This window comes from Micromys minutus (genome assembly GCF_963924665.1).
Source record: "Micromys minutus genome assembly, chromosome: 10".
In the NCBI taxonomy this organism is placed as follows: domain Eukaryota; kingdom Metazoa; phylum Chordata; class Mammalia; order Rodentia; family Muridae; genus Micromys; species Micromys minutus.
The window spans coordinates 26,806,337-26,830,913 of NC_137979.1; the positions used below are offsets into that span (position 1 = coordinate 26,806,337).

Consider the following 24,577-nt stretch of genomic DNA (forward strand, 5'->3'; position numbering starts at 1 on the left):
TCTTATGCTTTAAATACCCACAGGTGTCCCATGAAGGAAATCTTCCCATTTTATAGATGAGAAAACTGAGGCACAGGGGTCAACTATGAACTCAGGTGCTACATAGGGAAGCTGAGATTGAAAACTAGGTGTCCCAAGTTCATGAGCATTGTACCTGCTTCCTCTTTCCAAGATTACCAGGTTTCCTGCTGTCTGAGACGCTTCTGTGCTTCGGAATTTTGATGGACATTATAGATCACTCATCACTATGAAAAGTTTGGTGCCAGATGATAAGTTGGTCGCTTGGGACCCTGAACACATTCTGCAAAGAAATACCTTATTGGTTCTATGGCAGTTTAGAGGACTCTAGGTTCAGGAGCCGGCCCTGACCTTGTAGGGTCTGGATTCCACCTCAACTATCTGTAGGAAGCACATTTGTAGTTTGCTTTAGGAGCTACAGGGAGTAGGGTGCTGGGGGACCCAGGCCTGGGTTCTGGTGGGGCATGTTTGGTGCAATGGGACGAACCCTATGGGTGGGGCTGAGGGAGAGCCAGGAACTCAAGGTGAAAGGTGTGAGGTCACCATATGTGCAGACATGAAAGACACACATACATTAAAAAAAAAAAGTGAAAATCCCTTCCCAAGTTTCTACTCAATGGAATGCTTCAGAATCTTTTTCTGAAAAATTTTTATAGATGCATGTTGTTTTTATTTTTAGTTTTTTCGTTTGCACGTGTAGGTATGCATATGTGAGTACCTGTGCCGTGGGTGCTGAGCCCTCCCAGGGCTGGCATTACAGGTGGTTGTGAGCCTCTTCACACAGGAATTGAACTCAGGTCCTCCGGCAATGGTGTCTTAGCTGCTAACCCTCTTGTATGTTGAACATATCCACCTTCTTTTCTTCATCTCCCGATTCTTGCCCCTCCTTTCCCATTAGTCTCTCCTGTTCCCTTGGGCCAGCGGTTCTCAGCCTCCCTAATGCTGTGACCCTTTAATATAGTTCCTCAGGTTGAAATAGCCTCCAACTATAAAATTATTTTCGTTGGTACTTCATAACAGCAATTTTGCTACTGATATGAATTGTGACGTGAATATCTGATATGCAACCTGACGGCCCCTTAAGTGTCATATCTTAGGTGTCATTTGGCCCTCCAAAGTGCTTGCGACCCACAGGTTGAGAACCACTGGCTTAGATAATTCCCACTTCTTGCATGACCATATACACACATGGCTTTTATGTGACTATGAAACCTAAGAACCATAATGAAAGAATGTGTATGGTGTCTGTGGTGGCTTGAATGTGCTTGGCTCAGGAAGTAGCGCTATTAGGAGGTGTGGCCTTGATGGAGTAGATGCGGGCTTGGAGGAGGTGTGTCACTGTGGGGGTGGGCTTTAAGACCCTCCCCCTAGCTGCCCGAAAAGCAGGTCTTCTCCGAGCAGCCTTCTGATAAAGATGTAGAACTCAGTTCCTCAGATACCATGCCTGCCTGGACGCTGCCATGCTCCCACCCAGATGGTAATAGACTGAACCTTTGAGCCTGTAAGCCAACCCCAATCAAATGTCCCTGTAAGAGTTGCCTTGGTCATGGTGCCTGTTCACAGCAGTAAAACCCTAACTAAGACAGCATCTGTATTTGTGAGACTGGCATAGTTTGCATAACAGTCCCTGTGAATGTAGGCTGCTTTTGCACCTTCGCAGTAAGTCTAGGAGGTCCACAGAGGAGGCTAGGCTGAGAGCATCTCACTGCCACACCTTCCCTGGGTTTATTAGGTATTTGGTGTGGATGCTTTCCCTCAAAGACTCTAGGGGCCAGCAAGATGGCTGAGTGGGTGAAGCCCTTGCCCTGCAAGTGATGGCTTAAGTTTGATCTGAACTTATAAAAGTAGAACAGACCCCATGGAGTTGTCCTCTGACCTCATCATATGTGCTGTGGCGTGTGCACCACCCCATCATACATATTCAAAGATACCAGTGTTTCGGGTGTCCTGTGATGTTTGCTGAATAAACGGTAATCCCTGTCCATCCCAAGGCCCTCGGTGACCTTGGGCACTTTCAGCTCCTTTGTGTATACTAGTTTTAATTTTGGATTTTCCAGTTTACATACGTATGTCATACTTTAGCACACATGGGCAACCCCCTCTACATATGCATGTGTTTCATACTCCTGCCTTCATGTTCCAATCCAGTAAAACCACGTGGCTCCATGATGACTGGGGATTCCCTGCCTCTCTCCCGTGTCCCCTGCATCCTATTTTCTGGCTGGAGTGCATCCTGCTGTAGCTAAAGAGTGCATACATAAAAGGTGAAAAAGCTTGAGAACATGCATGTCTGAAGATACCGTCATTCTCCCCTCACGCTTGGCAGATGTTGCTACAGCTGTGTAGATCAGAAACCGCTTCCTCTCAGCAGTCACAACATGGCTTCTGTGTGTTCTGGCTTTATATTTTTAAATATTATTTTAAAGTTTCATGTGTATGTATAATGTACCTTGATAATATCGTCCCGTTGTTCTCTCTTATCTCCTTCCCTTTCCCTCCATCTTTGTGTGTGTGTGTGTGTGTGTGTGTGTGTGTGTGTGTGTCTGCTCCGTGTCCCTGAGCGTTACAGCTGGGTTCCTGTTTCCAGGCTGCCAGCTTGCCTTCCTGATATTATAGACGGAAATCTCTGGAAACCATCTTTCCTTCCTTCCATCATGTTAGCCTCTGTTGGTATTTTTGGTCACAGCAGTAAGAGAAATGATTACATTAATAAATTAGTTAATCGTGCCGTGCTGGGATTAAACTCAGAGCCTCGTGTGTGCTATGCAGGTGTTCTGTCATTGAGCTATGGCCTCACTACACATTTGACTGTTAAACATTTATTTTTTAACAGATACATAAAATATGAAAATTAGTATGTACTTGTGGTGTATGTACCATTTGATATTTCAACATCTGGTACACTGTACAATGTTTAAATCTGGTTAAATACCTTTCACCCTTTACCATTTTTCTTTAAAAATGTTTTTATTTAGGCTGGATGTGGTGGCTCACATCTTTAATCCCAGCACTCAGGAGGCAGAGGCAGGTAGACCTCTGTGAGTTTTGAGGCCAGCCTGGTCTACAGAAAGAGTTCTAGGACAGTCAGAGTTATATAGTGAAAACCTTGTCACAAAAAACCTTTTTAAATTTTATGTAAATGGGTGTTTTGCCTGTTATCTGTGCACCATGTTTATGCAGTGCCCACAGAAGCTAGGAGAGGACATTGGAGCTCCTGGGATTGGAGGTACAGATTTTGTGAGTCACCATGAGGGTGCTGGGAACTGAACCCAGGTCCTCAATGAGTGCAGCCAGTGCTTTTAAACCGTGGAGCTGTCTCTCCAGCCCTCATTTTTCAAGCTGGGGGTGTGTGTGTGTGCGTACGTGTATGTGTGTGTGTGTGTGTGTGTGTGTGTGCGTGTATGTGAGTGTGCGTGGGTGTGTCCCCTGGAGCTGGAGTTACAAGCAGTTATAAGCCACCTGACATGGGCGCTGGCAATGGAACCAGATCTTCTGGAAGAACAGGAGGTGCTGAGCAATCACTCCAGTTCCTCACCATCTCCCAGTGACGAAAACATTCCTTCTAGCCTTTTGAACTGAGGGCTCCTCTGCAGTCAACCTGCTGTGCAGAGGTAGCCAAGGCTCCCTGCCACCAACTTCCTCGGCCAGCTAGGAAAACTCAGAATCCTTGAGTCAAAAACCTCTATGGTTTTTCTTTGATTGACTTTTATTTATGTGTGTATGCCTCATTGCATGAGGCTGTTCACAGTGGCTTCAATTCCCTGGAACTGAAGATTGTGAGCTGCTAGACAAGGGTGCTGGGAACCAAACTCCGGTCCTCTATAAAAGCCACAAGTGCTCTGAATTGGGGAGCCATCCTTCCAGCCCCTAATGCTGAGGGTCTTCTCAACACTTCCATCCTTTTTTTGTTTGTTTGGGTTTTTTGTTTGTTTGTTTGTTTTTGTCTTGAAAGTTCCCTTAGCTGGAAGTTGGACCTTCTATATTGCTGGAGTTAGTCCCTTTTATTCCTACCATGCCCCCACTGTGAGACGGTCTCATATAGCCCGGGCTGGTCTCGAACTTACTATGTAGCTAAAGATGAGCTTGAACATCTTCCTGCCTCTGCATCCCAAGAGGTAGGGTTATAGGTGTGTACTCCCCATACCTAATTTGATGCAGCTAGGGGCAGACCTGGATTTCTACCAGCTGGGCTCCATACCCAGGACTTTTACACTTCTGTTTTGTGTGTGTGTGTGTGTGTGTGTGTGTGTGTTCTGTTTCCGGGGAGAATATCTCCTCCTCATCTTCTGTTCTCTATTTTACGTTCTAAAATTTACCTTATTACACAGAAGCCAATTTCAGGAGTATTGATCCTTATGTATTCATTTTGTTTTTTGAGCTCGGGTCTCTCATTTGGTCTGAGGTTCGGTCAGTAGGCTGGGCTGGCAGGTGCTGGCAAGCCTTAGGGATGTGCCTGTCTCTGCCGCCCCGCTCTGGGGTTACAATGCTACTGTGCTTAGCTATTTCACATGGATTCTGGAGATCAAACTGGTGTCCCTGTTCTTGTGGTATAGCAGTGACCAAATCCTCTTTCCAGTCCCTCTGATATTTTAATATTTTTAATGTTGAAGAACATTAACTTTTCTAAAACGTATTGTTGTTGCCACGAGTTTTCCATTTTTGGTAACTCAAGGGATGCTTGCCTCTGGGCTCCTGCTTTTTCTTGTTTCTTGAAGTACTATCTTCAGAGGATCTAGGTTTTCCCTCGTATGAGCTGGATGCTCTAGGGTTTTGTATTTAGCCAGGCTTTGGGTGCCTCTGCCTGTTCCCAACATGTGAAAACCAAGGTTGGCTGGCTGCTCTCTGCACTGGATTGAGTGGAGACTCTCTGTCTGGAGACCCCTTAATGCCAGGATTCATCGTTGGTTCGCCAGAGAAACTCAAGTGTCTTGCTTTGGGCGAGGGAGGGTGGAGAATAGGCCTTGCTGTCAGCAAATGGCTGTTTTCTGACCCTTGTAGGTTTCCAGCCTCTGTCTGTGCTTGGCTCTCTTAAGCTACATTTCTAGTTCAACTCTGGCTAGTAGTTGAACCTGTTACCAGGGTTAGGGAAGGACAAATGACCAAGCCATGTGGGTCAGGAGTCCATGGGGTAGGTATGGGGAAGTTCACGAAGGGGTTGAGGCCAGGGCTGGCTCTCCATTGTTTTTGTAGTGTTGGGGGTTGAACGCCTCCCACACACTAGGTAAGCACTTTACCACTGAGCTACAACCACAGGTCCTGTGGCCAAATTCTTAAAACAAAACCAAAAAACGAAACAAAAAAAACAAAAAATGAGCACCCATCAAAGTACTTTTGAGACCCTTGGTGAACTTCTGGGTCCCTCCAAGTTCTGAGTTTTCTAGAGAAAGATGCAGAGAAATGAGTGGGTAGGTTTGTGATCAGTTTCTCCCACCTGACTCTTGGGAAGTTAGGGCTGACAATGAACTTCCTGTCCCATCTTTTTAGTTCTCCAAATAGCTCTCATCCCCTCCTACCCCTTTGTCTTTGAAGTTTAATCCGCTTTCATTCCTTCATGTGCTGGTGAGGGGACAGAAGAAACGATTCTTGTGCCCATTCTACCATACGTAGCCAGAAGTCGATGTCTATTTGGGGCCTGTTTTGATTAGTGGTTTTGTATAGCTGGGCTCGCTTTAGTGTTAGGGTTGGGAGGTGCATCGAGATGCTGAACTGACTGGTTTCTCTTACTCAGGCTTTAGAAGTGAATCTGTGCTATTTTGCTCTATCCACGGCTATTCCAGGACAGGTCAGATTTGGGGACTGTGGTCTTTGAATGAGAGAGACGCAGTGAAAATCCTCATGTTTATTATGTCAGTGCTGACAATTATAATGTCGCAGGGAAATGCTAAGTTTGTCTTCTGCCGGCAGCAATAGGCGAAAGGCTAATGGTGGTGGCCTTGGAGAGAAAGTCTTCCAAAAATGAAGGAAGGGTGGGGAGGGATGAAATTGGATTCAGGGAAGAAGGGGTATAGGACACCTCCCCACCTCCACCCCAGGGAGGGGTTTTCCAGAAGCATCTGTATTTTGTGTATTTTTTATGATTTCTCTGGTTTTAGAATTTGAAACACCCTGGCTGGGCCGGAGTTTTGTTTTTCACTGAAGAACAAAAAGTGTTTTAATGTCTTAGGGGAAGCTGTGTTTCAGGGTGGAACAAAAACCCAGAGGCTAATAGGGGACTTGGGGGGAAACCTCAAAGCTGGATTTAACTCAGCTCCTGGACTAGCCTTGGGGCAAATAGGACCCTGCTCTGGCCTCCAACAGTTGAGGGAAGAGGGAAGGGGTGGGTGCTCAGCTCTGCAAGGTCACACTGAGGGTTCTCATCATTAGTACAAAGAAAGCCCTGTGTGGTCTCACCCAAACTTCAGTGCATATAGGAAAGCGTTCCCAGCCCAACCTACGACCCGAGAAAATCGTGATGTGACTAGGATGGGGGAGGGGCAATAAATAAAGGTGGGGTGCTGAGTGAGATAGTAGATAAGGCACTACAGGGTGGGGGGCAAGCACGCTCAGTCCCCAAACACTGGCTTGTTAAGTTGGAGGTCAAGGTATCAGGGAGCTTGAAGGCCTCAAGAAACTTCAGAGGGGCTCCGGTAGGCCGGCCCTGTTGTCTCTCTCTGGATCTTCCTTCAGAGAGTCTGCCTTAGCCTAGGGATGTCAGCTGGCCACCTCAGTAGCGGGGAGTTGTCCATGTATGTCTTTTGCCTTTGGAAGAGAGAGAAAAAGACCACTGAGTAGTAAGTGGAGGTGGCTTTCTTCCTAGTGACAGCCCAGCTTTGGGATAAAATAGATGGGACAAGGCAGGGTCTTCCTGTACCCATGGCTGCCTGAGCACTCTAGCACTGCATAGGTTCCGTGTGCACAAATGCACACGGATGGGACTAGAATGCATCTTGAGGCTGTAGAGAGTCCACTCCCCAGTCCTGACTACCGTTGTCTCCTTCCCGTGACCTGTGGAACGGGAATGGGATGGGTAATGGGGTGTACACAAGCTGCTCGAAGGGCACATCAGATGCTGTTTCATGTATGTGTCTGTGGGCCTCCGGCCAGGGTTGCCCAGACTAGCTGGGGCTGGTCTTTAAAGGAGTCGGTGCCTTTTCTGGTTTGTGAATGAGAAACGCCCCATGTCATGATGCTCCTGTGCTGGGCCAGTGAGCACCAGGCAGGTAAGAGCATTGCTTACGACACCTATCCCACGGGAACACCAAAGTTCCCAGAAAGCCGCTCTTGGAGGTGGTGGACTCACACAACCCCGAATCTCCCTCCCTGGATTCAGGCTGGCACTGGCTTGCTCGGCCATGGAGCAGGGTTCTGAGAGATAGAGAGACCTGACTCCGCTATTCCCAGTGAGGACTGCCCGCAGTTGTTAGGAGCAAGAGAAGATGGACGGGTGACACATGAGCAGAGATGGCGCCATTCTGAGTCCCTCTGGTCAGAGCTGGCCGAGCTTGGTCTGGCTGACCTTTGTTCCCCACTGCCTGGCATGGAGCTCAGTAAACATGAACTGAAATGTCACTGGCCACTGGAGGATGAAGGAGGGGACAAACAGAGCCACGGCAGTACTCACCGGATGCCCTGGGCTCAGGCCGGGGTGGAGTGCCTCTCTGTGAATCGGCAGCACCTGCCCCAGCCTCACTGCCTAAGCTGCTCTGGCTGCCAGAAAGGTGGCTGGGCGGGCGGGCAGGCCCCATCCTGGGTGACTCCATACTGCCACCTGCAAGGAGACCATGTGTGAATGGGAATGGAGATGTACTAAGCGCAGCCTAGCAAAAAGGGGGTCAAATCTCTTCTGGAATTGTGGGTGGTAAAAATGGACTGCCCGGGGTTGGAGAGGTGGCTCAGTGGTTAAGAACACTGCTCTTCCAGAGGTCCTGAGTTCAATTCCCATCAACTACATGGTGGCTCACAATCATCTGTAATGGGATTTGATGCCCTCTTCTGGTGTGTCTGAAGATAGTGACAATGTACTCACATGCATGAAATAAATGTTTTTTTAAAAAATGGACTGTCTGCCAATCAGCCCCCACCCACATGCTTGCCTGTTGGAGCCAGACCTCTACTCTCTGCTAACTGACACTAGAGCAACAGAACAGGTCCTTCCCCTAACTTACAAATTACTGACGAGAAAACGGGCAATTAGTAGCTTTTCCCACCTTCACAGAGAAAGGGGTGAGAAGGAGCATATGTGTCCGGTAACTTGGCAAGAGGGAGTGACGGTATTTAGATGCCACCTCCAACTACTAACGACACTTACATCCTCTACATGCATCTTTGTGGTTTTGTGTTTAAGTGATGAAGCTGGAGGGGAGGGGTCAGACCTCGAGGGAGATGGGAAATAGGGGAATGCCATGCGGTTTCTAAGCAAGCATGAGGGGGCTGGGGAAGTGGCTTAGTGGATTAAAAAACGGTGCTTGCCAACAAGCCGGACACTCCAGGCTTGATCCCCGGGCCCACGTGGTGGAAGAAGAGAACCGACTCCCATAAGTTGTCCCATGGCCTTTACACATGTGCCATGGCCTCCAGAAGGAAGCACTAACTGGAGAGAGGAGATCATAAGGCATACATGTATGAGCGCAGCACCATCAAACCTATACCTTATTCAGGATGGTCCTACCCAGCTGAGGGTTGGTATGAAGGGGAAGGGGCTGGAGCTATCATGGAGGAAGAGGAGGAGGAAGCTTAACCTGAAACCGAGGTTGATAGACAATTTATACATTTTGCTAATGGAACCTCTTGGGGATCCTGGTGCCAAGTCCAGGATTAGTTTTTACCACTTGGGAAATTATTAAGGAGGATTCTGAAGGTGCATCAGGGCTCTGTGGGAAAGAGCACCATAAGCAACTAGTAATGTCTGCCATGGCACAGGATGGAGAGATGGTATGTGGTGTGCATGCTAGGCATTTGGCACTTCTGGCTTAGCCCAAACTTTCATTCCCAACAAGGATTCCAGTCATGATCCTAGCTCCGGGACAGTACCTCAAGGCATTCCATTTCAGTTTAGGACACACTAACATCAGCCTCCCCGAACTGCCTTTGAAGGTCCCAGCTCTGACCCAGGAGGACATAAGAGAAGTGGGTGCTTTTCTCAGAAGACCATTCTTAAGTTTAAAGGGATGGGGAAAAAAAACAAAACAAAAAACAAAAACAAAAACAAAAAAAAAAAAAAAAAAAACCAAAAAACCTCCCATTTTCTTCTCTCCGCTCCTACCTCATTGCCCAGGTCAACCCATGTCAAGAGTAGAAAATGGGCTGAACCTGAGAAGGGATTTTGGAGATGGCCTGCTCCACCTCATTTGTGTTGAGGAGGCAGCACCAGTCAGGAGGCAATGCATAAGCCAGGGACCTCACTGCAGCCGCATGGCAGAAGGACAGTGGTCCAGGGAACTGCACTTAATCTCCGTATCTCTTTGTCGTTCACAAGGTGAACTGAGCAATGCTGGCCAGGGCATTTCCTAGGAAGAGCATGCAAAGGGAACAGCCCTGCCAGCCCTGCCTTACCCCTTACATACAGAGAAGACTGGACTCTCTGGTTCTGCTGAGCCTCTGGGCCCCACTCCCTTCTAGGGACACTGCAGATACCAGTGGAGAAGCTACCACCAAAGAAACCAAAAAAAAAAAAAAAAAAAAAAAAAAGCCATTTTGGGTTTCTTTCCATCAGCACCTCAGGCTCTAGAAACAAACAGCAGATTTCTCCACACTTACCTGAGTCCTCTCTAGGCTTGTCACGTTTTGTGTCCTTAACCCTAGAGGGCACAGGTCTGTCCTCCAGGCTGGAGGAGCTGAGCTCTGAGTCAGTGTCACTGTCACTGGAAACCACTGGAACAGGTAGAACAGAGGAAGGCATGATTATTTTCCTGCGTGGGCAGAGTGGAGGAGGGCAGGCCTCCTTCCTGCCACCACCACGTGGCCCAGAACTTCCGTTAGCCCTTTTGTCTGGGACATGAGCAACAAGGGAAGAGCCAGGGGTCCTTCTTCCTAGCCACCTGCTAAGGAATGGTAGGAATGGATGACCAACTCTGATGTAGGCACAGGGACTCTGAGGCCTCCATTTGGCCACACTGAACACCCAGGCCATGGTTTCATGGAGAAGAAACTGGACTCACAAAAGCTTCAGAACGGTAGGGAATCTCATAGGCAGGGGTCTGGGGCATACCATGGCAGTCAATGGAGTTGGTAGACACTGGAAGACTGGCCAAGTTCCTAACCACTTAACTCTCATCAGGAGCCTGGTAGGGAGCCAGCCTGGGTCAGCCGCGCACAGTGGGGTGTCATGAACTGTGAGGAGCAAGGGCTCAGAGGGAGCTCTCAGTGAACACCCTCTTTTCTGCACTCGACACCATATTTGGCTGGTTCATCGCCCGTGGGCGTCATAATACAGGATATATATTCATCCTTCAAACGTTCTATTTTAATTTTAAGCAGGGATGTACATCCGTGTGCCAACCTTCTGAGGCAGGTCCGGGTGCTTCCTGAGAAGGGCCCATGTGGCCCAACCTGCACCATGACCTGTGGCTCTGGCTCATGTTCTTATCAGTGGAGACTAAAGACCCTGGGAAATAGAACCAAGAGCAGAAAAAAAAAGGCTAGATTTTTTTTCCTTTTCACATCTTCCTTCTGCTTTTTGCAGTTGGCCTGCCCACGCCTAATTCAATAGATTTAAAAAAAAAAAATAAAAAAAGGCAAGTTGCTCCTTCAAGGCTTTTATGAAATCTTAGTTTTAATGAAACAGCTCTGGCCTCTTTTCTGACTCTCTTGATTAATTTACATAGCGCGTAACTAAACTTATTATAAAGAAAATAAGTAGATGTGGGGTCAAAGCTAACCAGCTCTCTGAGGGGTGACTGACTTGATGTGTCACAGGGCAGGGGGTTCAGAACCCTGGCTTTGTGGTGGGTGACTAGGCTTTCAGCGTGTGCACCCTCCACCCAACTCGGGAGCCAGAGGTCCCAGTGGGGGAAGATGAGAGCAAAACGAAACACTCCATCAAGGCTGGTAACCAGGGTCCAGCTGAGCGCCATGCTCCTCAAGTGAGGCACCAACCAGAGGAAGGGCTGATCTCTTAGGGAAATGGATTGTAGGTAGAGGTGGGAGAAATCGGTTTCCACCTGGTATCCTGGATCCAGAACTTTCTAGCAAGTCTTTATGTCTTAGCTTATGCCAGCTTCTGGCTGAGAGACTGTGGTCACAAAAACAAGGAGCTAAAGTTGGAGCTGGCTAAACACCTCAACCTTAAGAGTCTTGGCTCTGGGCTCTTCAAAGCCAAGAAACCAGCACATAGTGGGAGCTTCATGAAGGTTTGATAATGTTATAGTGCTGGCCTTGGTTTGGTTTTCATGCCCTGTTAGTTTTACCACCAAAGCGGATTTTTTTTTTTATTTTTGAGACTGAATAGCTGTGTAACCAAGGATGATTGATTGAATTTTTAATCCACCTGCCTCTACCACTTGCATGCTGGGAATGTGAGTATGCCTAGATTTCTGTTTGAAGATTTTTAATGTGTGTGTGTGTGTGTGTGTGTGTGTGTGTGTGTGCACATCATTTTGGTTATATGCATGTGTGTGCAGGTACCCATGAAGGTCAGTCATTGGATCCACCTGAAGCTGGAGTTATGGGATGTTGTGAGCCACCTGAGGTGGTCTTGGGTCCTCTACAAGAGCACTATGCAGGCTTAACATGGAGCCATCTCTCCAGCCCACATCATGCCTAGTTTTGTGATGCTAGGGCTCAGATCCAGGTCTTTGTACATGCCAGGCAAGCACCCACCAGTTGGGTTCCCTCATTAGCCCCTTCAATAGAAGTTGCATCTGTTGCCTCCTTACCATGAGCATTAGACACCCTCCCTCCCTCCAAGACTGCCCCTCATCCCACCAGGATGACTGCTCCATCACGGCCAGGGTGTTCCAGCTGACACAGATTCCTTGAAAGGCTCCCATCATCTAGCGAGCCCAGCCGTACCCACACCCCTGTTGGGTGCACTTCCTGTTTCTGAGCGATGACTGTGTCTGTCCCTGGCTTTTCTTCCTGTGCTTCAGCCTCTTGTCTTTGGTCCCCCCGCCCCCCCATATGCCACTGTCAAGACTCCTGACTTGGTTGTTGATCACACAGAACCAAGAAGAAGAGGGATGGGTTTATGTGCCCTTCCTGGTTCATGAGAATTGTAGGTAAGGACCTGACTTGCTTTTTTAGTTCCTTTTTCAGGTCTGGGCTGAACGTGAATCCATGGAGGCCAGACCCTATAGGCATCACTGTTACAAACACTTACGTCATTTTTGACTCATTGCCCAGCTGACTAAACACTAACCCCTTGGGTCCTCAGACACAGGAGGTGGGAGGTGATGGGCAGGAAGTGGAGCTGCCTGTTAAGACACCTGGATAAAGTAGCTTTCCATGCCACCCCCCACTGGGGCAACACAGGAACACAGGATGGCAGCTAGTTAATGCTAATAGGGGTAGGACAGTCCCCATGAGGAGTTGGTGACTAGCCTCCACCTTGGTCTCTCCATTTCTCTGGCAGAGATGTTCAGGATGATCTATCAGTGTTTCCTGATCTGGAATATTCCATCTTCCTGTGGCTGATCTGGGGACTTGGGCAGTTAGGAACTAGGGTTGGCACAGGGCTCTGAGATGCTCAGTAACACCTGCATCTCTTGATGCTACTGAACAAATGCCAAGGGGCAGGGACAGTAGGGTCAGATGTCCCAGGAGTTGGTTATGGTGTGACCCCTTGCATTTTGTCATCTATTGTACATGTCCCAAGAGGACACCTGGGAGATTCAAATTCCTAGACAGGGTTTATGGAGAGCTGTAATCTTTTCAAAACAGCACAGCCTTGGAGTGAGGGTTGGGTTCTTTATCACCTGGTCGCCAAGGATGCCTGCGATGTACAAGGGCAAAAAGAAATCACAGAAACAAATCCCGGAAAGTTTCCTTCAGCTACTGTCATTTGACTTGTCTCCTGTGACAGAGTCCAATGGTTCAGCCATGGAAAAGGAGGACCTGCTTCTGGTGACAATCTCACAGTGGGATCACAGAGCAGGGACTAGATGAAAAGTACTCACTTCTTTCAGACACACTGTCCTGTGTGTACCCAGAATTTTAAGCTGGGCCAGGTTTGGATAGTGTGTGTGTGTGTGTGTGTGTGTGTGTGTGTGTGTGTGTGTGTGTGTGTGTGTGAATGTGCATGCATGTGTATGTATGTGCATGTGCATGTATATGCTGTGCATACACAGAAGCCTGAGGTTGCTGTTGGATGTATTCCTCTATCGCTACATCTTTTTTGAGACTCAGTGGCCAGGAGCTTGTCAGTTCAGCCAGACTGTCGGACCAGCAAGCCCCGGACCTGCCCGTCACCCACACCCAGTGCTAGGTTTTCAGTGTTGCACCACCATGTCAGCTTTTCACAAGGGTGCTGGGGAGAGAGCCCGGTGCTCACGCTTGTGCAGCACACACACTGCTGTCTGAACCATCTGCCCAGCCTCATGCCCAGGGATTTAAGCTGGGGCTCGGCCATAGCAGAGCTGTGTGCTGAAGACTCAAATCCCATTTCCAATCTGTTCTTTAAAGCAAAAGAAGGCAGTGTCGGCTAGCAGGTGGCCACTTACAGTCACTGGGGAAAAGAAAGAGAGGAGGCTGCATGTCACATGGGCCTTGGGAGTATGTCACCAAGTTGCAGAAGCTGCCTTTCTTTCGCCTGACCCCGTAAGCCCCAGACCTGGGTCAAGTTGCCAGGGTTGCTTTCCCTCAGAACAGTGATAAGGACTAGAAATCTTCCAGGGTCTAAATGGAGCTTTTAGGCTCCTAAACCTTTGGCCTTTGCTCTTCCATCCTCTGCAAGCTGCTAGTCTGGAGGCAGCATCTGTGATGGGTCAGGAAGCGAGTGCTTGTTTTCTGCCTACACTTTGGCTTTTAAACAGAGGTAGGAAAACCCTGGGAGACCCCGGTCTGAGAGCCTGTAGGAGAAGAGGCATTCTTACCCAGACTCATAGGGCTCCACCAAAAAGTAGGAGGGGGAGCCTCCCCTCTATGTTTTCTTCACAGCTGGCAGCCTGACTTCCTGGTCCACTTGTTGGAGGGCCTGATCTTTCTGAGATTTTTCCCATCATGCTGGGATCTCAACCTCAGCAGTGGCTGGGTAGCTTAGAGCTACTCTGGCCTGTTTCTCTGGGGATGGGCAGGATTTTTTCTTCCCCTCTCTAGTTCATTCTTGGATGGATTTGCAATTTGACTGTCACCATGGAAACTCTTGAGTTTTGGTACATGAGGCGGGTTGGGGGTGGGGTGGGAACTCTTCCCTTTTGGAAAATCTCCCTTGAATGCTTCACAGGACACATGTGGCAGCTGCCGGCCTAGCTGGGATGGCTCAGGAGACAGGGATGAGGACTAGGGTCTGGGGACCTGTCTCCAGGCTCTGCTTAACCATCACCTCTCTCCATGACTCTAGGTACCTCTTCAAGCTTCATGGCAAAACCCAAGAGACTGACCCAGCAGCTACCCATGTAGACTTAGTGTGAGGTCAGCTCAGTATTGGACAAGCTGCTGATGTCCCTGTCTGATTGAAAAGTCAGGAAACCGTCTTCCCAGCCCAAGCCATGTCATATCCACTTGCCCAGTGCAAAGATAGCAGCAGGCTGTGAGCTTGGGAGGGACCCCAGGGAGCGATGGCTGCTCAGCTCCAAGGAACCCAAAGTCTTCTGAAGCTATGGGAGTTAGGGAAGTAGAGAGATATTTCCAACATCCTGCCAAGAAGCAGCAGATGGTAGGAAATTTTGCATACTAAAAACAACAAAAAAATATTTTTAATGTAAAGGAAAGACAGTTAGGCCTTGGGGAGGGCAAAGGAACCCCAGTGAACTCTCCTGGGCCACCAGACCAGACCAGCACAGATGCAGTTGGCTCTCAGGACAGCTTAGCTCTCATCCTCAGGAATAGGTGTATGGTGTGTGTGTCCCTCTTTGGGTGGCAGCAGGTGGGGTGATGGTGATAAGGTTCCCCTGAGGCACAGACTTGGGTTGGTGCCATTTCCCAGGTGTGCACCCTTAGACTGTTTTCTTTACCTATCTGTGCTCAGTGGAGCTGTGGGTGAATGATGGTTTCTTCTCTAGTGGCTGTGAGCACTCAACGAAGAATGGGGACATACATTATGGGATCGTGTCTTCCAGCATGGGGCATGTTTCTATGCTCCGGGCCCAGCCCACATCACAGAGGAGGCTGACTCTTCTAAGGGAGTGTGGTTGCTCTAGCCATGTTTCCTAGGCTGAGAAGAGAGGTGGGCGCTCTCAGAGCATGACTAGAGGCTGGGTCGTCATTCAAACCCGTGTCCATCTTTGGCTGCGATCGTTGCTCTCCTTGCCCAGTGCATATATGGCATTCACACTCCTGTCTCACCTAATGACTCTAAACTCTCAGGAAAACTCTCCTCTCCAGGCAGCTGATGCATTCCTCTCTCCACAGGGGCCCTGGCATTAGAGAGGCTCACACATGCCCACTGCCTTGGCTTGAACCCTGGTTCTGTTTTGGATGCCTCTGGGCAAATACCACAGCCTAGGCCTCAATTTGTCTCATCTGTGAAATGAACAGGAAGGAGGAAGAAAGAGCCAGAAAAATCACAGCAAGATGAGATCCAGCAGGGGAAAAGACCAAACACTATACAAGCTGGTAAGATTTTTTTAAAATTCAGAGTTCAACGAAATGCCCAGGAATCTCTTCAATTTGTTTCTACTGCCCAGAGTTCTCTGCCCCAGGAACAGAGAGAGCCCACCCACCTGGCTGCCTCCACTTCCTGTTTTTCCTGCTTTGGCCTCCTTACCCTGCCTGGAGCTACCCAGGGGAAGGCCACCTTGTGACCCAAATCTATTTTCTTCCAAACCTGCCTGGCTCCAGATAAAGCCACTTGCTAACTGTGCTCTGAGATGTGCAGGGCAGTGAGGGGGTAGGTAGCTTCCCAGGTCACCAGGACAGGTGACAGCAGAGCCCCAGCCAGGCACCTCTCATATCCCTCCCTGGAAGGACACTCAGATGGTCTCAGCCTGGGCAGGCACTGGGGTGAAGGGTGGGAAGTTGTCATGGATTTGGGATGAACAGCCGGAGGGAAGGATGCTGCTCTTAGGGGTGGGGGAGGAGAGCAGTGGCCTCTTCCTCTGGTTTGTCCCTAGGGCTCCAGCCAGGAAAGAGGATGGCCCAAGGCTGGGGGAACCTGTCCCCTCAGGAATGGGCATACTGGCAGTCAGAAAAGGCTCAGTGTCTGCCTGTCCTTCCCTGGGACCAGGTGACAGGAGTCATGGTATTCTTCCAACTTGTCCTAGTGTGTAACCAGGGACAGCCACAGGAACTGGTGCTTTCCTTCCCTGACACCCTTCAAAGCTGCCCCTGAGGCTCTGAGGATGCCCCAGGCTGGAAGAGGTACCAGGGAAGCACAGTACTGATTGACAAGTCAGGTCTGGGGCTAGGAGGGGCCCCAGTGCTGGCTTATTCATGAACATCGATTTTAATTTTCTCTCTCCTTCGGGCTCACAGACAGATAGGAGGCACCAGCTAATGAAGACAAATCCACAGATCAATAGAGATGTGGTTGCCGGTGTGAAAACCCTCTGGTCCTCTGACCACAAATGAGGAGCTCTGGGGAGGAGGAGGACAGATGTCAAGAAGTGCTCCCCGAGAGAGAACAGGATATACAGAGCAGGGTAGAGTATGAGAGTGTGAGAGAGACAGTGTTCCAGGGAGAGAGCTCAGAGAGGGCTTCCTGGAAGAGGAGAGATTTACAAATAAACACTATTAAAGCAGGTACAAAAGTACAAAGCCAGGCATTGCCACAGCTGGGCCACGGGCTCTTTGGAGGATCAGTGTTTGGGTAAAGCCCCTGGGGGAGACTTGGTGAGCTGCGTTGGGTATGCTCTGTATTGTTAGACCACACATGGCGGCTCTGGCTTCTCTGGCAGACACAAACCTGTCTGTCTGTTCTGCTCTCCTTGTCTGGCAGGTGACATGAGCCTTAGCTTCCTCCCGACTTGAAGGCGTGCCTCTTTCATAGATACTTTGCTTTGAAAATTGTCTTCTTGAGGCTGGTAAGATGGCTCAGTAGATTAAAGGTGCTTGCTACAAACCTGACGGTCTGAGAAAAAGAGAACCCACTCCTGCCAGTTGTCCTCTGACCTCCGCCTGACCCCACCCCCTGGGATAAAGATAAGGATAATGAAATCTGGATCTTGGGGATGTGGCTTGGGCTACTTAAAATCCTCCTGCCTTGGTTTCCTAAGAGCTGGGAAAACAGGTGTGCTCTCCTTCCTTGTGATGTCCCTTTGTCTTTCTTCTGGTCCCCCATGTGTTGGGCATCCACCTGGGCTGCTGTTTCTGTCTATAATCTGTCTCAGAGTCTCCAAGTTTCGCTGTCATAGTTTTCCATCTAGAGGAGCCTCAGACCCAGGGTGTCTGTGCTCAGAGACGAGGAAGAGGATGAGCTGCCGGGCTGCCTGGCTCTGAGGGCCCTTGTCTCTGCCGTGCTCCTGGGAGGAGTGAGGAACCAGCTGGGGACCTTCTGCAATGTCAACCTTGCCCTGGCAGGCACAGGCTGTCCAGGAGGGGAGCTGTATATAGCACCCTCACCCCCAGGATTATATTGGAACCGGGCAGGGTGGGAGGTCCAGATCCACTTACTTCATTCCCATTCCCAAAGGCCGTTCAGTCCAGAGTGTGTGGGATGAAGTTGTAGGTTTAACCAGCAAGGCGGGCGAGCAGCTGCAGAGGGTTATGCGGTAGTGTGTACAGAAAGCTCAGCCCAGCGGGGCCCCAGGGGCCGAGAGCTGCCCCCTTGGCTTCCAGGAGGGTAAAGCACCTCTAAGACCTCACCTTGCATAGGGAATTGGCTAATCCCCTGAGGCTGTCATTGGGTTTGGGCAAATTAGAGGTGACAGCCATGCCCTGAACCTTTGTGGTGTGGCTAATGAGGGCCTTCTGCTCTGGGAAATCAATTTCTAAGCCAGTACAGACATTGGGACAGGCAGGGGCTTCTTTGGGAATGGGGAGGTGTGGAGTGGGCTTCTCTGTTTAAGGCTCCTGTTTTGAGATGGCTGTTCAGCATAACCAAGGGCTCAAAGGCTGGTTGAGGCCACATTCATGGGCTTTCCTTTTAAAGCAGAACCACAGCCATGGCCATTCAGAGATACAAAGGCTGCTAATCTTGAGTGCTGCAGGTTTTTGGAACACTGCAGGCATTTCCTGTCCCCTCTGTGCTGAGACTACTCCACACACTATTTGGACTCTGTACCCTTCGTCCCTTTTTGTAAATAGGCAAGTGTAGCATCCCGCTCCAGTGACAATCAAGGCGGATAGTCTGGCTCTTCCCTTGTAGGCCCTCTTCTCTGTCATGCTCCGGGAAGGAGTTGGGTAATCAGTTCATAACGTTCCAGATACACCGAGTCCCACACAGACCCCACACCATATGCAAACCCTGAATCTGCAGCAACTGTCGCTGGAGGCTGGTGGATACCACAGCAAAGGAGGGGTGCGACCCCTCTGTCCCTCCTACTTGCACAGGACAAAGGCTAAGGGTCCTTTGCTGGGTCTGGTGAAAAGGCAGCCACAGTGGGCTTGAGAACCACAGCACCACCATTCCCCGTATCCCCCCACACACAGTGCCTCTTGCCTAGCCTCCAAGTCCTCCCACAGCCCAGACAAACTATGACTTTCTGCAGGTATTTTCTTTACCCAGGTGGCGGCCCTGCTCTATGAAGGTCAGGGTCAAAGACTTGGAGTTGCGTGTGGGACCAACGGTGCCTTCTCAGGTGGCTCACACTGACTCTCTGTCCTCTCTCAAATTGGTCCTTCTTGGTCTGTGTGCCCTTGTGTACGTTTGGTGGCTTCAACTATCTTTACATGAAAACAAAACAAAACCAAAAAAACCTGGTTACCTTCCATAGCGTCTCCAGACCATAAAGCTCCTGCACCAAGTAAAATGAGCAGAGATGGGGCATGGCACGGATGTCGGTGAGGTTGGGAATGCGACTGCAAGACAGCGTGTTCTGAAGCACTTAGCACAGTGTGGGGTGGAGCTGGGTGATCTGATTAGGCTTTGGAGGCAGAGCGGGGGTGGGGAGAATGTGTGTGTGTATGTGTGTGTGTGTGCGCGCGCGTATGCACACACACATGTGTGCTCTGACAGAGACAGGCTGGTCTTTGCTGTGTAGCTGGCCTCCCTGAACCATCTGCACATTGTTCTTCTGCCTGTTCGAAATCTTGTGTTAGGGCTCCTTCCTCTGAAGGGGTTCTTGAACCCCAGGATAGGATAACTGGGAGGGAAGTGACTCTGTTCCAGCCCCTCCCCCCTCATCCTCGTGGGAAAGAATCATCCCACAAGGCTTTCCCAGAGCTGTGTCTTCAGGCTAGCGGGGGAGCCCAACTGGAAGGCCAGGGCTGTGGTTGTGTGGTCTTCTCACTGCTCACAGCTAGGCACAGGGCCACTATGGGTAAGGGCCATGTGTAGGGACTCACACATGTGACACAGCCAGGGCCCTGGCTTCCACTACAGTGAGCTATGTGGCCAACATGAGGAGCCCCAGGATGTCTGTTCATTTTTCTTGCAACAAGTGCCTCTGTATTGTTCTTCTGTGTTCTTTCTTTTCACAGAGACACAGACACCAGAAGAACTTGTTTTGCTTTTCCTCTGTGGTGTGTGAACAGAGGCTTGGGACTGGTGTGTGCAGGGTAAGCATTTGACCATTGAGTTGCACCCCAGATCTCCCTCCTTAGCAATCATCTAGAGCAACCCTGAAAGACTGTGAGAGACAATAGGGAAGGCTGGGGACTGTGGCAAACCAGAGAACACCCCAGCAGCGAAACGGGAAGCTGCTGCTGCTGTCTGAGAGGGCGTTATTGGAAGATCTTCTGATTTTTAAGAGAGAAGACAGAACTCCATTTTCTTTTCAGAGTGAGGGTTCTTGGCAGTTAAAAAAAAATTGACAGTGAACTTTAAGCAGTCAGCCAGGTCGGGTCACCTGCTTCACCAGATTATGACCTATAATATAGGCTGAATCTCAGTCTCCAAGGACAGGAAGCATCCTCCTTCCTAACATGGGCACCCTCCTGCTCTGCCTTGTCCCCTTTCGTTTGCTACAGACAGGGTCCCAGCCCCCAACACATCCTCCCGGGGACTCTCAGTGTTGTGGGGACTCAGGTACCAGGACCAGCTGATGTGACAAAAACGAACAATTCAGAGTCCAAGGAGGTAATGTGTAATGTATGTGTGTGTGCTGTGTGTGTGTATGTGTGTGTGTGATGTGTGTGTGCATGTGTGTGTGCTGTGTGTGTGCCTGTGTGTGCATGTGTGTGATGTGTGTGTGCATGTGTGTGTGCTGTGAGTGTGCTGTGTGTGTGCATGTGTGTGTGTGTAATGTGTGTGTGTGTGCTGTGTGTGCATGTGTGTGTGCTGTGTGTGTGTGTGAGTATAATGTGTGTGTGCCGTGTGTGTGTGATGTGTATGTGTGCCTGTGTATGTGTGATGTGTGTGTGATGTGTATGTGTGATGTGTGTGTGTGTGTGTGCATGTGTGTGTGTGTGTAATGTGTGTGTGTGTGCTGTGTGTGTGTGATGTGTATGTGTGCCTGTGTGTGTGTGCCTGTGTGTGTGATGTGTATGTGTGATGTGTGTGTGATGTGTATGTGTGATGTGTGTGTGTGTGTGTGTGTGTGTGTGTGCTAATTTCTCAGGAACAGAGAAGGGAGAAGAAGCATAGCAACAGCTGGCTCTGGGCAGTGAGCAATCCTGTCTGAAAATAAAACATTTTACGATCCACAACTGAGGCTCATTAAGCACGAATGGATTGGCGGGGATAAATAGCTTGCCATGTTAAGAAGTCAGGAAGTGGCATATGTGCTCCATGGAAAATCAGTGGCTACGGAACCTGCTTATTAGCTCAGTCGGCTGCCGCTCTGTGCTAACAAGACAGAGGTCACAGGTTCAAAGTCTACACGGGCCTTGTGGCTTTCCCAGCCTCAGGCCACAGTTACCTCCCACCCCACGACTGGTGCTCACATGGGGTGGGGGGGTGAACAATAAACACACTAGTAGCCCATCCCAGTTTCTGATGCAGAAGAGCCTCCACTGTAATGTCCAGCTTCCACTTGAATGCCCTCCCTGACAGGGAGCTCATTCCCCTGTCAGATACAAAGTGCTCAGTTCTGTGGCTGGATGGTGATTGATTAGAAGACGGCTGGGCCATCCGTTATGTCTCCTGGTGGATGCTAAAAGGGTGCTCTGAGCAGAAATGAGGGACTGTGCTGATGATAGATATGGGGCCTAACAGGAGCCATGCAGACTTGGCCTGGTGCAGGCTTCCCAGCAGGCAGAGGGAGCCAAGGGTACAGACAGACAGACAGACAATCTCCGGCTACCCCTCCTTTGCCACAGGACCTCCCCTCTTCAGCAGCGTGGCAACAACCCCCCTCACTTGAAAAGTCCTCTGAACCGCTGGACAGGGCCAAGCCAGCTATGTGCTGAAGGAGGCAGGGGCTTCGCCATGTGCTACACTCATGAGGAAGAGCCCGTGCCCACAGCCCTCGGTGCAGCTGGCAGCCTACGTGACCTCGGGCAGCTTTCCCATCTCATCCATCACCAAGAGTCAATTTCACCGTCTGCAGCTGCCCTGAGCTTCAAATGAGATAATGACCATGAATCACAGGGTGCCCCGGACCGGCCAGTGCAGCTCCAATGACTTGGCTTCTCCAGAAGGTGCTGGCCCCATGCGGGAGGCTAGACCAGCTGGGGAATAACTCGGTAAGGGCCACCTCTGATAAACCTCTTTAGAGCAGCCGAGCCAGACAGCTCACCCCAATGGAACCCCAATGCTTGCTTCCACAGGGCAGCAATTCCAAAACCCTGAAGTACTTTCTGGGGCAGATCTTGAAGGTAACGAGTGTATCATCTAGGAAGAAATGCCCAGCTCAGGAGGACCAGGACAGGAGGGCGGAGGTGGCAGAGGACTGAGGTAAGGCTGTGACCTAGGCTTTGTAGAGAGGGGACATATTAGCCTCTGAGCTTCAGAGAGCCTGAGGCAGATACAGCTGCACCAAGCCCTCACCTTTCTGATGTCTGCCATCTCTAAGGGGATGGAGAGGTAGAGGGTATATATGCCCTGTGAGTGGGGAACAAGGGGTAGGCCCTGATAAGGGGTCCATGATCCATGAGCCCCCCAGTATTGGTTTGGCACTTGAAACTAGGTGGCATACAAGGCTGGCCTTACCCAACCCTGAGGCTGCCCTAGTCCAGGCTGTTCCTTGAAGCCTCCTGAGGCAAGAGCCAGTGTCTCGCTGTGGATGAGCCTCCCTGGGGTCATGAACTGGCTCCTTGTCATAAACCAGTACCTAAGGCCCAGAAAAGAACAAAAATGGAGCAAACTGAGAAGGTCAGCCTACCTGGCCCACAGCTCTCCTTAGGAACCCAGTGGGCAGGGCTGAACCTCCTTCATCTTTAATGTTTTCAATGATGGGCTGACCGGTTTGGAGACAGGGTTTCACTGTGATGCTCAGGCTGGCCTTGAACTCTATGCTCAAATGATCCCCTTGCCACAGCCTCCTGAGTACCTAGGAGTTAAAGGCACAGGCCACACCACCTAGCTCCTTGTTTTATTCTTAGCATTTAGGATTATAATGTGTTCCTGGACGCACACGGAAACAGAAGCACACTGGCTGTGGTTATTAAATCAAATGCCTTTTCGCACCGAGTTGAAAAATGCCTACGTTCAGCGGCCATCCGTTCTTGAGACGACTGTGCTTCAATTCCTATCCATTCATTGGTTTGCATATTCTGTTATAGCCATGCTAAGATCCTTTAAACTGAGACATGATTCTTAGCCCATAAAATTAACTCTTTAGGAGGAATATGATATAGTGGTTCTCACTACAGTCATAACATTGGGCAACCGCCACCACTGTTCAAGTTTAGAATACATAGACTGTCCTCACTGGCAGGTTCTCCCCCTCCCCATCCCCCCCAGTCCCTGGCACATGCATCTGTCTAGGGGCTGCCTAGATGTTCTCTATGAAAGGGATCATACAACATGCAGCTTTTGACTCTGACTTCCTTCACTTAGTATGAAGTTTTCCAGGCCCATCCACATCATATTGCACACACACACACACACACACACACACACACACACACACACAGAGTCATTCATTCTGTCTGTATGTCTGTCTCCACACACAAAGGGAATCAGACAGATCTTAATATATGACTATAAAAATTGAAGTATTAAGTTTTTTTTTTTTTCTTTTCTTTTCCAGACAGTGCAGCCCTGGCTGGTTTGGAACTTGCTACATAGAGCAGGCTGGCCTTGAACTCACAGAGGCCTCCCAAACACTGGCATTAAAGGCAGCACTGTCACACTCCGGGCAGGACTGAAGTTTTTACCTGCTTTTCTGCCCAGTACTTATTTTTTTATCCTTTGATAAAGTATTATGGGTTGAGAAAGTTTGTGTCCCCAACCTTAATCCATGTTGAGGCCCTAAGCTCCAGGTGTTTGGAAGAATTACATGAAGCCGGATGGTGGAGTCTTGATTCAACAAATGAGTACTGTTCTGAGCAGAGAGAGAGAGAGAGAGAGAGAGAGAGAGAGAGAGAGAGAGAGAGAGAGAGAGAGAGAGAGAGAGAGCGCTTCCTACCTGCTGTCTTCACATGCACACGCTGAACAAGGTGGCCACTCACTGCACAGAGCCCTCACCAGATATATCTTACCAGCGCCTTGATCTTGCTCTACCAGCCAGACCTGGAATAAATCAATCTCTGTAGCTCAAGCCACCCAGTTTGGGCCATTTTGTCACGGCAGCCCAAGCATACTAACACAATGAGACTTTAATTTTCCCTGTGCTGGTTCCTATAATTCTCATTTAAAGTTGCCTTCCAGGCATGAAATAAATTTTTATTGCCATCACAAATAGGTCTTCCCATTTCTACCTTCAATTAGTCAGTCTGGATTAAAACTATTGATCTTTTAAATCGATTGTTCTTTTTAGTTTTTCAAGACAGGGTTTCTCTGTGTAGGTCTTGCTGTCCAGGGACTTATGCTGTAGATCAGGCTGGCCTTGAACTCAGAGATCTGACTGTCTCTGCCTCCTGAGTATTGGGAGTAAAGGTGTGTGCCACCACCGGCCAGCTAAATTGCTTTGTCTAAATTTCTCTGTTAATCCCGGTGCCTTTAGGTTAGAATTGGCTGAGTTCTTGGTGTACACATCGACCGCAAAGAGGGTGGATTCCTTTTGTTCTTTTCTAACACTAGAGAATAGCTTCTTATTTCTTGCTTTTTCTGTGCCAATTAGAAACAATAAGGGGGTCAGAGAGATGGTTAAGAGCACTGGCTGCTGTCAGAGGATGTGGATTCAGTTCCCAGCACCCACATGATGGCTTACGACTGTCTGTAACTCCAGTTACTTGGGATCTAACACCTGACCTCACTTCTGTAGGCACCAGGCACAGTCACAGTACACAGATATACATGCAGGCAAAACACCCAGACACATAAAATCAACCTAAAATAAAAACA

The 24,577-nt window shown here is 49.4% G+C and overlaps 1 protein-coding gene across 2 annotated transcripts in view; it reads right to left on the bottom strand.

Moving 5' to 3' along the window:
* Positions 1 to 5,876: 5,876 nt before the first annotated feature.
* The window catches only part of RPH3AL (rabphilin 3A like (without C2 domains)), a 129,376-nt gene continuing 110,675 nt past the window's right edge, over positions 5,877 to 24,577 (bottom strand). For both annotated transcript variants that reach the window (XM_080924120.1, XM_080924121.1), the window contains exons 7-9: positions 9,754 to 9,867; positions 7,619 to 7,765; positions 5,877 to 6,756 (exon numbers count right to left, since the gene is read on the bottom strand). In XM_080924120.1, coding sequence (XP_080780246.1) covers positions 6,722 to 6,756; positions 7,619 to 7,765; positions 9,754 to 9,867 — 296 coding nt within the window. In that variant the 3' untranslated portion in view covers positions 5,877 to 6,721. The remainder of the gene's footprint in view (positions 6,757 to 7,618; positions 7,766 to 9,753; positions 9,868 to 24,577) is intronic.